At 26.2% G+C, this 11703-nt stretch overlaps 2 protein-coding genes across 3 annotated transcripts; one reads left to right on the top strand and one right to left on the bottom strand.

Annotated features, from left to right (window-relative positions):
* Positions 1-1040: 1040 nt before the first annotated feature.
* LOC129972930 (single-stranded DNA-binding protein, mitochondrial-like) lies at positions 1041-7295 on the bottom strand. 2 transcript variants are annotated; one of them, XM_056087252.1, is made up of 7 exons: positions 7120-7261; positions 5302-5429; positions 3289-3370; positions 2566-2685; positions 1709-1796; positions 1463-1551; positions 1041-1179 (listed from the first exon to the last, which is right to left on the bottom strand). In XM_056087252.1, the coding sequence occupies exons 2-7, from the start codon at positions 5335-5337 to the stop codon at positions 1112-1114; spliced, it is 483 nt and encodes a 160-aa protein (XP_055943227.1). In that variant the 5' UTR covers positions 5338-5429; positions 7120-7261; the 3' UTR covers positions 1041-1111. The 2 variants fall into 2 exon arrangements, with proteins under 2 accessions (XP_055943227.1, XP_055943226.1); XM_056087251.1 differs by lacking the exon at positions 5302-5429 and having other exon boundaries at positions 7120-7295.
* An 873-nt stretch (positions 7296-8168) lies between these two features.
* On the top strand, positions 8169-10892 carry LOC129972929 (uncharacterized). The gene is made up of 4 exons (XM_056087250.1): positions 8169-8395; positions 8657-8750; positions 8858-8987; positions 10174-10892. The coding sequence occupies exons 1-4, from the start codon at positions 8367-8369 to the stop codon at positions 10473-10475; spliced, it is 555 nt and encodes a 184-aa protein (XP_055943225.1). The 5' UTR covers positions 8169-8366; the 3' UTR covers positions 10476-10892.
* The last annotated feature ends 811 nt before the right edge of the window (positions 10893-11703 follow it).

Here is an 11703-nt window from a genome sequence, read left to right as displayed (position 1 = left end):
TTCACAAGAAATCACAATGGTGACTCAATGCATTTTGAAACCCAAAATTATAAAATTAAATATAGATATTCTTGAATTTAATATCATGTATCACTTTGAATATTTTTTTTTTCTGTATATTTACTTATAGTAATGTTTCTATAAAAAAAAATCGATGGTTTATTGAAGAGAGCTAATGATTATCATTTTAATAAAATTTGTTTCCTCTAATGTAATTTACAGAATTCTGAAAAGTTTAAAAAATATATACAGACATTTTCTGCATAATTTTAAGGATTACAATTAAAATTTCTGTATTTGAGATTTCAATTTTATTATCTTTTTTCAAATTCTTGAGGTAATTATTTGAACATTTTTTTTTTTCTAATTTAAAACAAGAATGAACAAAACATCTTTATTCATTGATTTTTAATTAATTATTTTCCTGATAAGTGCATTTTTTTTTACTGATATATGGGAAAAAAGCACAGATCTACTGTAAGAAATTTTATTTCTTTGCTAATTTGACCATTGTAAGGGGACCCCCCCCCTTATAAAATTACTTTCATATAATTTAAATTTTATTTTCAATGATTAAAACAAATATTCTAATTTCATTGTCTCAGTCATGCTTTTTTAAAGCACGAGACAAAAAAGTTATACATTTGCAGTTATTTGTTATTGAAAATTATTTCTATTATCTGTAGTTACTCAGCTAATGTCACAAATAAATAAATCTGCAGAATCTATATTAACTATTTTTTACTTCATTTTTACAGGTATTATTTTATGATTATTGTGGTTCTGATTTTACTCACATTCATTATGTTATGGATAACACTGCATGGGTTTCCATAGTACTTTATAACATAGATAACATATCAATTTCATTGAAAAAATTATTTTTTCATTTAAACTTTAGTGATTCTATTGGTTATTTTAAAACTCACAACAAATTTTGAGTCTTTATGTAGTTAGATATATTTATATAAAGAAGACATTAATCAGTATTTTACATAATAAAACACCATACAACTGGATTGTTATAAAACTAAAACAAATAAATTAAAAATGGATTTATTTATACAGTGATTATATTTTACAATATATTTTGTTTTAAAGTTTTATTTGTTCAACTAGTTTCTTCAGTGTCTGCTTCCAGCTCAACTCTCGGGGGGTTTCCCAGAAATACAACATCATCTGTAACATGGGAGATTCATCAATATTCAAGGAAATAATCAGAAAAATGCTATAAAACAATACATAATTCTTATAAAAGATGTTTTCAGTACATTTATAAGTATTTAAATTGAATTAATGACTTTTAGATTTTTGACTCAAATGGTTGTGTATTTTATTTTTTTTAAACTTAAGTAATTATTTGGCTCATGAATTTGAAGATCATGACAGTCTTTCATATTACATTCTGATAACAGTACTTTAGGATAAAAAAATTAAGGGGAAAAAAAAAAACTAAACCTACTTGCAACAATAGATGTTGATGAAAATGTGGTTCCTCTATTGTCATTATATTCACTATAGACAATTCTTCCTTCAACATATACTCTACTTCTAAAAATAAGTTAAAATGTGTAAAAAAATTATTATATATTTCAAATAGTCTAGTATAGAAGAGGAAAAATCAATGAAAAATTTGTGGTCATATTCATTTTTTGTAATAACAAGAAACAAATTAAATTTTTGTCAATAAATCAAAATATTAGCTTACCCTTTTCTCAAATATTCCAGCACAGTATCTCGTAAAGAATTTTTGAAAACGGTAATTCTGTGCCAGTCAGTCTTTTGTTTAATTTCACCTGTGATGAGAAAATAAATTAAATTCACATTCAAATAATAACAAATGAATAAGTTTCCTTTTTTAAAAATGCTATCCCACTACAATATATTTAATGTACTTTTTTGAAATAAACAATAAAGAATTGATAAATTATTCAAATAGTGAAACAGAGAAGATGAACTGGAAAAGGAAATCTCTTTCTCCCCTCCTTCAATTTTTCCTTCCAACCCACACTAACCCCCCCTTTTTTTTTATAAAAAATTATATAGAAAATCAATGTACTTTTGAAACTTAATAAAAAAAAATATTAAAAGCAAAAATTATTTTCCACATACTGTTTGAATTCTTAATACTCCACATACTTTGTTGAATTCTTAATAGAGTTCAGCAAAAAAATAGGGGTATTGCAAAACCTATAAGATTTAACCTTTTGTCTTTAAATTTTCAAGATTTTTATGGAAAGTTATTTAAAAAATAATCCAAAAATTAAAAAAAAAATCATTCACATTGTTAAGTAGGCACTTTTAATTAAACTTCTAACTCTTCCTATTATTAATTCACATTTAATATCATTACTTGACCTCAGATTTTGCAGTCAAACCAAAATCTTCAAGATAGAATTAGAGTAACAAAATTTTTATACTAAAGAAAACAGCTGCAAATTAAAAAAAAAAAAGGTGTAATGAGTATTATGATGTATTTTTCAGTTATTTATTATTCTACAGATAAAATACTTCATATAACAAGAATTTAACAGCCAATAACAACAGGAATAAAATTATGATTACCTGTTTCATATTTATAATTTGTATTTGTTGCTAAAGTGAACACAACAACAGGCTTCGTTTCTGTGCCTCTGAGCTGCGGATCGATACCAACTCTTCCTAATAGAGTAACATGATTGACACCTGAAAAAGAGAATGAATCAAAGTGAGGAAAACTTAATTTTTTAAAAATATAAATGTAATAAACAGAGAATTAGATTGGATTTTTCTGACACGACAGTCTGTTGACTAAGAGCTACACCATACAAAATCACAGTAATGTGTAATAAACAAAGACAACAGAAGTTGTCATAAAGTGAGTTATATAAAAATTTAATGTTAACTAGATGTAATATGCAATGAACTATAGGATTTTAATACATTTTCTTATGCAGATAAAATGAAAATACCAATTTCTACTTTTTCAACAGATATATTTAAGCTGAATGTATCTTTAAATTGCTACAAAAATATTTGGTAAAAGTAAAGTTTAAGGTACGGATCCTCGCCAAACCGCGCCAAAATATCGCCAAATGCTACAAGAAAAAATTGAAATTTGGCACCGTACCTTAAACTTTACTTTGGCCAAATATTTTATTTTCATAATATCTTTCTAATGTAATATTTTTATTAATCATTTTAAAAATAAGTTACATTTTTTTATACATTATAACTTATATTAATTAAAATACAGCTATAATTGCCAAACTTAAGGCTACAATATTTCCTTTTATAATATGCACTAACTTTTTTCTAAATGCATCCTTGAAGCATCTTCAGAATTCATATTTGTTGTGGAACATTGTCTAGTTTTACTGCATAATGGCATCTATAAAGGAAAAAAAATTAATAAAAAAACATTATTGAGAAATAAAACATAGATTCAAGAAAATAATATAATTCTGAAGATATAAAAACATATATAATTCACGTAAATATATGTAAACAGAATTGAAATGCCAGAGCTATTAACAAACTATAAAAAATTCAAACTACTGTATAAATTTTAATAACATTTTTCTTATAAACATTATCAAGCATAAAAGAATTTTTGTTGAAAGTTTCATCATAATGAATTAAATAATTAATTTGTAATGTGTTTCCATCACATGTATGCAGTACAAGCTGTTTATAAATACAGCTCTAGCATAGGAAATAAATGCAGATAATAAGACATACTAAATAGAGATACATTTAGGTATTTTGCTGCCCTAGACAGTACACATTATGAGGCTCCTCTTTTAATAAGATGGTATATTTAGCTTCAAATTTCATAAACATTTTAATAATTTATTTTAGTTTAATATTTTTTAAAGTTTATTAACTTAGCAAATATGTATTTATCTATCACAACTCCAGAGTTTCTGGCATCCATGTTTGTACACAATATATTATTGAGGTGGTGTTCAATTTCATAAATGTTTAAATAGCTAAGTGAATATAAAGAAATCTGCCCAATTATATATAATAAAATATTAATATTATCTTAATATTTTATCATTAATAGAATTTATATTTTTTATAATTATTTACAACACAATTAGGTAAATGTTTTTAATTGATTTGCTTATGGCACCTTCTCAGCCTAGCAGCTGCCTATTTAGAAATCTGCAAGTGATCCTAAGCAATTATTGTCAACTTGGCTCTTTGGCTCAGTCAGCACCCAACCCAATACAGTAAGTATACATTACAGTAATCAATAAACCCCTCAGCTAGGGTGGGCATATATCATATGTGACTGAATGATCACTTCTTAAACTTATAAGTTAAAATGAAATAATTTAAAAGTACTACAATTCCATATAAATATTATCAAATAATCCATAAACACTTCACATATTTTGCAAATTCTTTGTTAAATCAGCAGACAGCACATTTCGACATGGAAGATGCTATATAATTGGATATCAAAAAAAGCAATTTGTTTTTAACATAACTGTGGTTTCAGATAATTCCATATATCTTATGGAACACTTCTATTTCATTATTAACTAATAAACAAGAAGCTTCAAATGCAATTATTTATTATGTGCTCCATCTATGTTTAAAATGTGTCAAATACCTCTGATGCATTTACTCACAAGTGCCATTGCCCAATAGCGACTATAACCCAAAGTTGAAATAATATTTTCTCAGTTATATCAAACTAAAATTACAAATCAATCAAACACTGCATCGTTTTTGATTTGTAACTTTGAAAATTCTATAAGCAATTGTTGGAATAAAGTAAATATTTATAAGAGAAAATTTTAATTCATATTTTATATCAAAATTGAATAAATATATTAATTGTATAATGAAATTTGATGTAATTATTGAAAAATGACACACGCACACACACATATATATATGAAGAATTTTTAACTACAAATAAAAGTTTTGAAAATTTATCTATTTTATGTTTAAAATAATCACATAGTTTTTTTTAACAGCCAGTATTTTAAGGATTCACATTTAAGACAATAAAGCAGGCCTCAATTAATCAGTATTTACACAGTTAATTGTTAAGCTTTCATTTTAGCCTCTGTTTTTTTCAAAAGAATGATTTATCCTAAGTATAAGCAACAAGAGTAGATCTATTATCAAAATTAGTTGAATGGTATTGTCAAAATAAACACTAAGTTATTGTAAAATTTCAGATAAAAAAAAAAGAGCAGTTATCTTATGCGGTACGGTGTTCTTTTAAAGACATTTAACATATAAAGGGCAATGTGTAACCACATCTGTATAGGATCGCATTAGAAAGTTTTGTTTCCTTACACAGATTCTCTTGTTTTGTACTCGTGGATATCCCATGCTCTATATTCACAGCTTACAATGATTTATCATGTTTGAATTTAAAAGTCACCTCCTTTGTGGACATTTCCTTACACAGATTTCAGAGGCATCTATCAATTAAAAATAAAAATTATTTGTTAATCACATTCTATAATTACAATTTGGCTGTGAAAACTCAATATTTAATAAAATCTGAAGTCAAATAAGTAGCTACAGCTGTTTTATTTCTAGCTCAGAATGTTTCATACCCAAAGACTATAAAAAACTATTACTATTGGGCCTGCATAGCAAATTGACCAATCCCTAATCACAGGAAAATTCAGATATTGATACTCTTTTGATTTTCATCTCTTTTAATTAATTGAACTTTTTACTATTTATTATCACATAATATTTATATGCTTTATTTATTTATCTTATTACCAATCAATTGTTCAGAAATACAGTTTATTATATGAGAAATAAATATATTTCATAATGTATTTGTAAGAAATGCACCCTTACTTTGTTTCTTAACTTGAAGCAAAGGAAATTATACATACCTTAAAGCTTAACAATTTATAACTGCTTAAATGTAAAGGAATTAATATTTGCCAACCTTCGGAATAAATATTTGGACTTCAAAAAATTTAATAACTTTTAAAACTATATTTTTGCATTGGAACAATATCTCATTTTGGAATTAATGAGATATTGTTGTAATTTTGAACTGGTCTGCTCAATGTGAAATAATTCTTAAAAATCCCTCTGTTGATGATGGATAGACAAGAATTTCTTATTTTTTAACTGAATTTCAGGAACAATGTTTAAAAATATGATTAATTAAAATTGCAAATTTTTAAACTTGAAATATTCAAATACAGTTCAAAAATTTGACTTCTTTGAAGAATAAAAATAAAAGAAGCAGAGGATGAGATGGGAGCAGCAGCTAGTAAAAGTGAAAATAAGAAAACATTTGAAAAAATAAGGCACTAGTAATGAAACAATCCTATAATACGAAAAAGTCACTAGTTTACAGTAAAAGAAACAAAATCATATGAAACTGTCCAGAAAGTATATGTATGTTTTTTTTTTTTTTCCATTTTTAAACGTTTCAAATAATTTTGCAAATACAATCTAACTGTACAATCTATATACCATGTGCAATTTTTTGACTCATTTAAAAACTCAACTTATTTTGACTTATTAATTTATATTTCAGTACTTTCATATCGATAACTACCGTAATTAAAGAATATGTGAGGTGACAATGAATGCACAATAACCACAAAAAATTCTTGTAAATATCAGATGAATGATAACAAATGCACATAAAGATTCTTGCTACGAAATTTTATTATTCCACTTTTTTTTCCCACTTCTTATTGTCGGAATGAATTTCTTTTTTCTAAATTAAAAAAAAAAAAAAAATCCATGAAAATTTAGTGTACAATGTATATTCACTTTTAATATTTGTATTTCTATAAAACAAGATTTCTTTGAAAAAGACTTCTTAATGCAATAAGTAAAAATACAAATTTCTATCAATGAAATAGACCCAACTTTTTTTTTTACACAAAAATTTGACATTCAAATCTGCGTAGTATAAACAATTTTATAAAATTTTATCCTAAATGTATCAAATGAATTCTCCAAAGTTGAAATTTTGTTTCCAACATTGAGTAAATTTCTTTAACTTAAATTTTACAAATATTATTAATTCCTCCATTCGTAATAAAAAAACATGAATAAATCCTAAAAGCTTCTAAATTCGATTTTTGGAAATAGTTCCTATTTCACATTATTAATAAAAAAAATTACCAGTAATTTTGTCGATATATTTTTCTGTAAAACTAGATTTGAAAACACATTTCTTATATGATTCATTTCGTATTTTTTATTTGACAATAAAGTTAAAAAAATAATTAGAAAATATAATCATAAAAATTAAATTCAAAAATTCGCAAGTCAGATGGCACAACACTTCTTTCCTTTACTTCATTTCAGTTCGATTTGTTCTATCTTTTTCCTGCTGCTATTGATTAGTTGCAAAATTTTACAGAATGGATAATATAATTTCAGAATTTAAATCAAAATTCACTTTTGGATACATGAGGAACTGCTCAAGTATTTGAATTCAACAATATATTTCCATATGAATATCACATAATGAGGCAAATTATGAAGTTGTTTGTTGGATAATGAAACGTGCAATGCAGCCTTGTAATTTTTTCTAGCTCTTTTGTACTCTGGCTTCATTTTACTTTTGAAGAAAACGGTTCCATTTTAAATTTAGCAATCTATAAGAAAAAATTTCACATTTAAGTTTCTCTTATCAGAGTAAGGATAAACTATTTGATAACAAAGCATTCATATTGAATAAGCTTGCAGCATTTGTAAGTGAAATCATATTACTATCTTATTTAAATAAAAGCGTTCAATATCAGCAACTTTTAAAGTTAATAAAAGTCATCTGAACGATATTTTAAATATCTTTTCCAAAATTAGGAATTTTATTTATCTTTTCTTACTCATCTGAATTATCGTTTTCTTTTTAGAATATTTATTCTAAACTTAAAGAAATATGATTTTAAAATTCTTACTTTCTTAATATCAAATAACATGATCAATTTATAACCTATCTTACAATCTTTTTATTGCAGGTGTTTTGAAGCCGGAAGCTTCGAAATAAAGAAAAAATAACAATTATAGAAGAATCCTGTGGTGAAGCTTTATTCTCTGGCAGCCGGTTACCTAAAGAGCGGGAATACACACGATTTATTTTATTGGAACACTAAACGGACGCATGAGCCTCATTGGTGGAAAGGAGTCACGTGGTCCTCTTCTATATATACATTGTCATAGCGGATTCCCCGCCATTTCGTTCTTGCCGTTTGAAGATTAGAGACGCTTGTTATTGCACGTAGATTTTTCTTTTGGAAATCCAATTGAATTATTTGAAAGCAATATATTTCCCTTTAAAAACATAGTTTTGAATAATTCTTTTGGCTTAGTGCTAACTAATTTATATATTTCTTTTTACTAAATTGAATAAATTAAACTTCATAATGCCGGCAACTAGATCCCGAACAAGCAGGTAAGAAAGCGAATTTATGTCGGAAGTTTGATCATTCGAATTGTTCGTTTTTTCTATTCTTTATTTTATTTTATTTTAAAGATGTTCGTAATTGAACGAATTGTTTAATATTAAATGTGTAAAATATATTTTATTATTCATATTAAAAATTCTATTTCATGTTAATTTTTTTGGTCAACTGTGTGGTTCTATTCTTTAATGAATTTTCGTAATTTTTTCTTTATTTAATAAGACAATATTTCATCATTCATTTTATTTCAGCGCTGAAGTTGCAGTTGAAGTCAGCAAAGATAGTCCTAAAAAGGTAGTTAAAGCTGACGAACCAGTTCCTGAGGAAGCTTCTAAAGTAGAAAAGGTATTATACTCGTATCAAAATTATTCTAACTTGATTATTTCACGTACCAGTGACTAAAAAATTTTTGAGTTTTGCTTTTTCTAATGTTTTCGTTTTTATACAACTAGGTTGATGAAGTAGCTGAAGAAGTAAAAGCTGAAGCCGATTCTAGTGTAGAATCGTCAGAAAAGAATGGTACAGTCGAGGAAGCTTCTGAAGAGAAGAAACCCGACGAAGAGTCGAAGTCAGAAAATGGAGGTAAGCGAGACGAAAAGTAGTCCATTTTGATAACTAAACCAGTTATTTTTCTGTTTTGTACTTATTTTTAAAAACATAATTTATAAGTTGTTTTTCAGTATCCTGTTTGTCTCAATATTTGACAAGCGTTTAGTTCATTATTTGTGTACTTCCGTTTTTAAATGGTTCTGTTTATACAAGTCTAGGCCAACTGTTTTATGAAAGTGATCCTTTGTTAGAAATTTACGATTCATCTTGCATCTTTTTTATGATTAATGCTGTTAATTTATTATTCAATATGCAATATATATAATGATATTTGACAAGCGTTTAATTCATTGTTTGTGTACTTCCGTTTTTAAATGGTTCTGTTTATGCAAGTCGAGACCGACAGTTTTGTGGAAGTGATCTTTTGTTAGAAATTTAGGAGTGATCTCTTTTATGATTAATTCTGTTAATTTTTTTATTCTTTATGCAATATATATAATAGTAATTAACTATTAATTAGCTTTAATTGAAAGTGTATTTTTATTAGCGATTATCTTAAATCTATTAATTTAGTAATATGATTTCAGTTAATTGGTACATAATCTTAAATATTTTCATAAATTATCTAGCTTTTGTCTTATAAATAATTATTGACGTTATAATAAATCTAAGCATTAGCTTAAGATAATGATAAATAAGTATTAACATTTTTCTTTGCTTGATTCTTTTTTGAAGTTATATATAAGAATTATTTTCCGAACTAGTATCGTTTTCAATAAGTTTTAACAGAAAAGCTTCTATAATTTTAATGGCCAAATAATGAACTAGCATGAAGTATTGTTAAGATTAAAAAAAAGTTATTTAAAATTTTTTTTCTCTACCAGGTTGTAGATGACTATTAAATTGCACAATATTCTTATGAATTAAATTTGATTCCTTTTCAAATGTGGATGTATATAAGTTTGTTTTATTTTATAAGATTAACATGTTACAAAAATTGATATTAAGAAGTGATATTTTTGTCATATTTAATTTTATAGATTATACAATTCAAATTTTTTAGTTGTAATTTTGAGGTCCAATGATAGGTGTTATGATATTCTAGCACTTGATTCTGTTTTATTTTTTGGTAATATACCTTTATTTGTATAGGTATTTGTTAATGTTAAGTCATTTATTTTTTCTATTAAATTGGATACATTGTAAATTCATGTTACAGTGACTTCTGAAGAGAAAACAGAAACAGAAGACAAACCAGCTGCTGAGGAAGAAGAGAAAGAAAATGGAGAAGCAGCTGCCAAGGAAACTAGTGAAGCCGAAGAAGCTCCAGCTAAGGAAACAAGCGAAGCCGAAGAGGCCAAAATGGAAACCGATGCTGCTAAGGAAGACGGAGGTGTGAAACGCAAGGCTGAGGAGGAGGAGAAGGAGGAAGCGGATAGTAATGTTAGTCCTAAGAAGGCAAAGGTCGACGAAGCCAAGGAGGAACCTGAAGCCAAGAAAGAGGAGGAAGTCAGTGCATAAACTATCAAATGTGCATAGGGACCATCATTTTGTACATTGATTTTTTAATTTAATTTTGTATATGAGTGGGTGGTTTTTATTTTCATTTGTAATGGAAAGCACAAGTGGCTAGTAGTGCACAGCCGACTTATTCATCTCAGATGGATATTGCATTTAAAGTTATCAAGGAAGATCGGTACAAACATCGATAAAATGAATATTTTGTGGTTGTAATTTTTGCATTTGATTAGCATTTATGTTAAAATTTCAATTCAACTTTTTCTTTTTCCTCATCATATTCAACAACATTGCTGTAAACACACTTTTCAATGGTAATTGTCCAGAATGTTATCACTTAGTCATTTTTGTTCATTTTCAATAATCATTGTACCATTGTCTTCCGTCATTTGATAATTAAAAGTTTTTGTTTGTTGTAAAGTTTTTGTCAATTTTTTTTTCTTTTTGTTTCCACATGAATCTGACATAGATCTGACCTGAGTTTTTAAAATTTCAAAAACAACTTTAAGGAATTCACACTGCAGAATTAATTGATTGGAATTGGCCATGTTAAGTAACTTTCAATTTGTAAAGTACTTAAGAAAAATTATATTTAATTATTTAGGGAAACAACAGAAAAAAAATATAATACACAAGTTAAAAAATATATTCTAGACATGCAATTCTGGCCGAAATCGAGTATTTGTAAATTGGATCGTGATGAAATTCAGAATAGAATGTAACTACAGTTGGAAAGTTGATTCATAACAGTTTGCAAATTCCTTTTGCCATTGGTAAAGATGAATCTTGGAACTGTTAAATCTTTGAACAGCTGTATAGAAAATATTTTCATGTTGACATATTTGCTTATCTATTATTTATATCTTAAATTTTTACAATTATAAAAAAATTAAAATTGCAGTTGTCATAAATTGGGTATTCCAATTCTATATCTAAATGATTTCCATTAAAAGAATCGGTTATAAAATTGAGTACTTGACTGACAATTACCAATTTAATGAATTCTAAGAAATTTTTAACTAAAAAAATGTGCTTGCAGGTTAAGAGACCCTGTTCATGGTAAGCAGTAAGCTTGGATCAATTTCTTTAACTAGCTGTGTAAGAGTGTCCATTGCTTTGAATGTAAAATTTCATTACTCAGAAAACTAATTACTGGTATTTAAATAAAATCTTGTTAAATTAGATAATTGATTTTACATTGGATCATAATGAATGATACAAATTGTTGATT

Source organism: Argiope bruennichi, chromosome 6 (assembly GCF_947563725.1).
Source record: "Argiope bruennichi chromosome 6, qqArgBrue1.1, whole genome shotgun sequence".
Taxonomy (NCBI): Eukaryota; Metazoa; Arthropoda; class Arachnida; order Araneae; family Araneidae; genus Argiope; species Argiope bruennichi.
The sequence above is the reverse complement of the archived record's forward strand: the minus strand, read 5'-3'. Positions and strand labels throughout refer to the sequence as shown.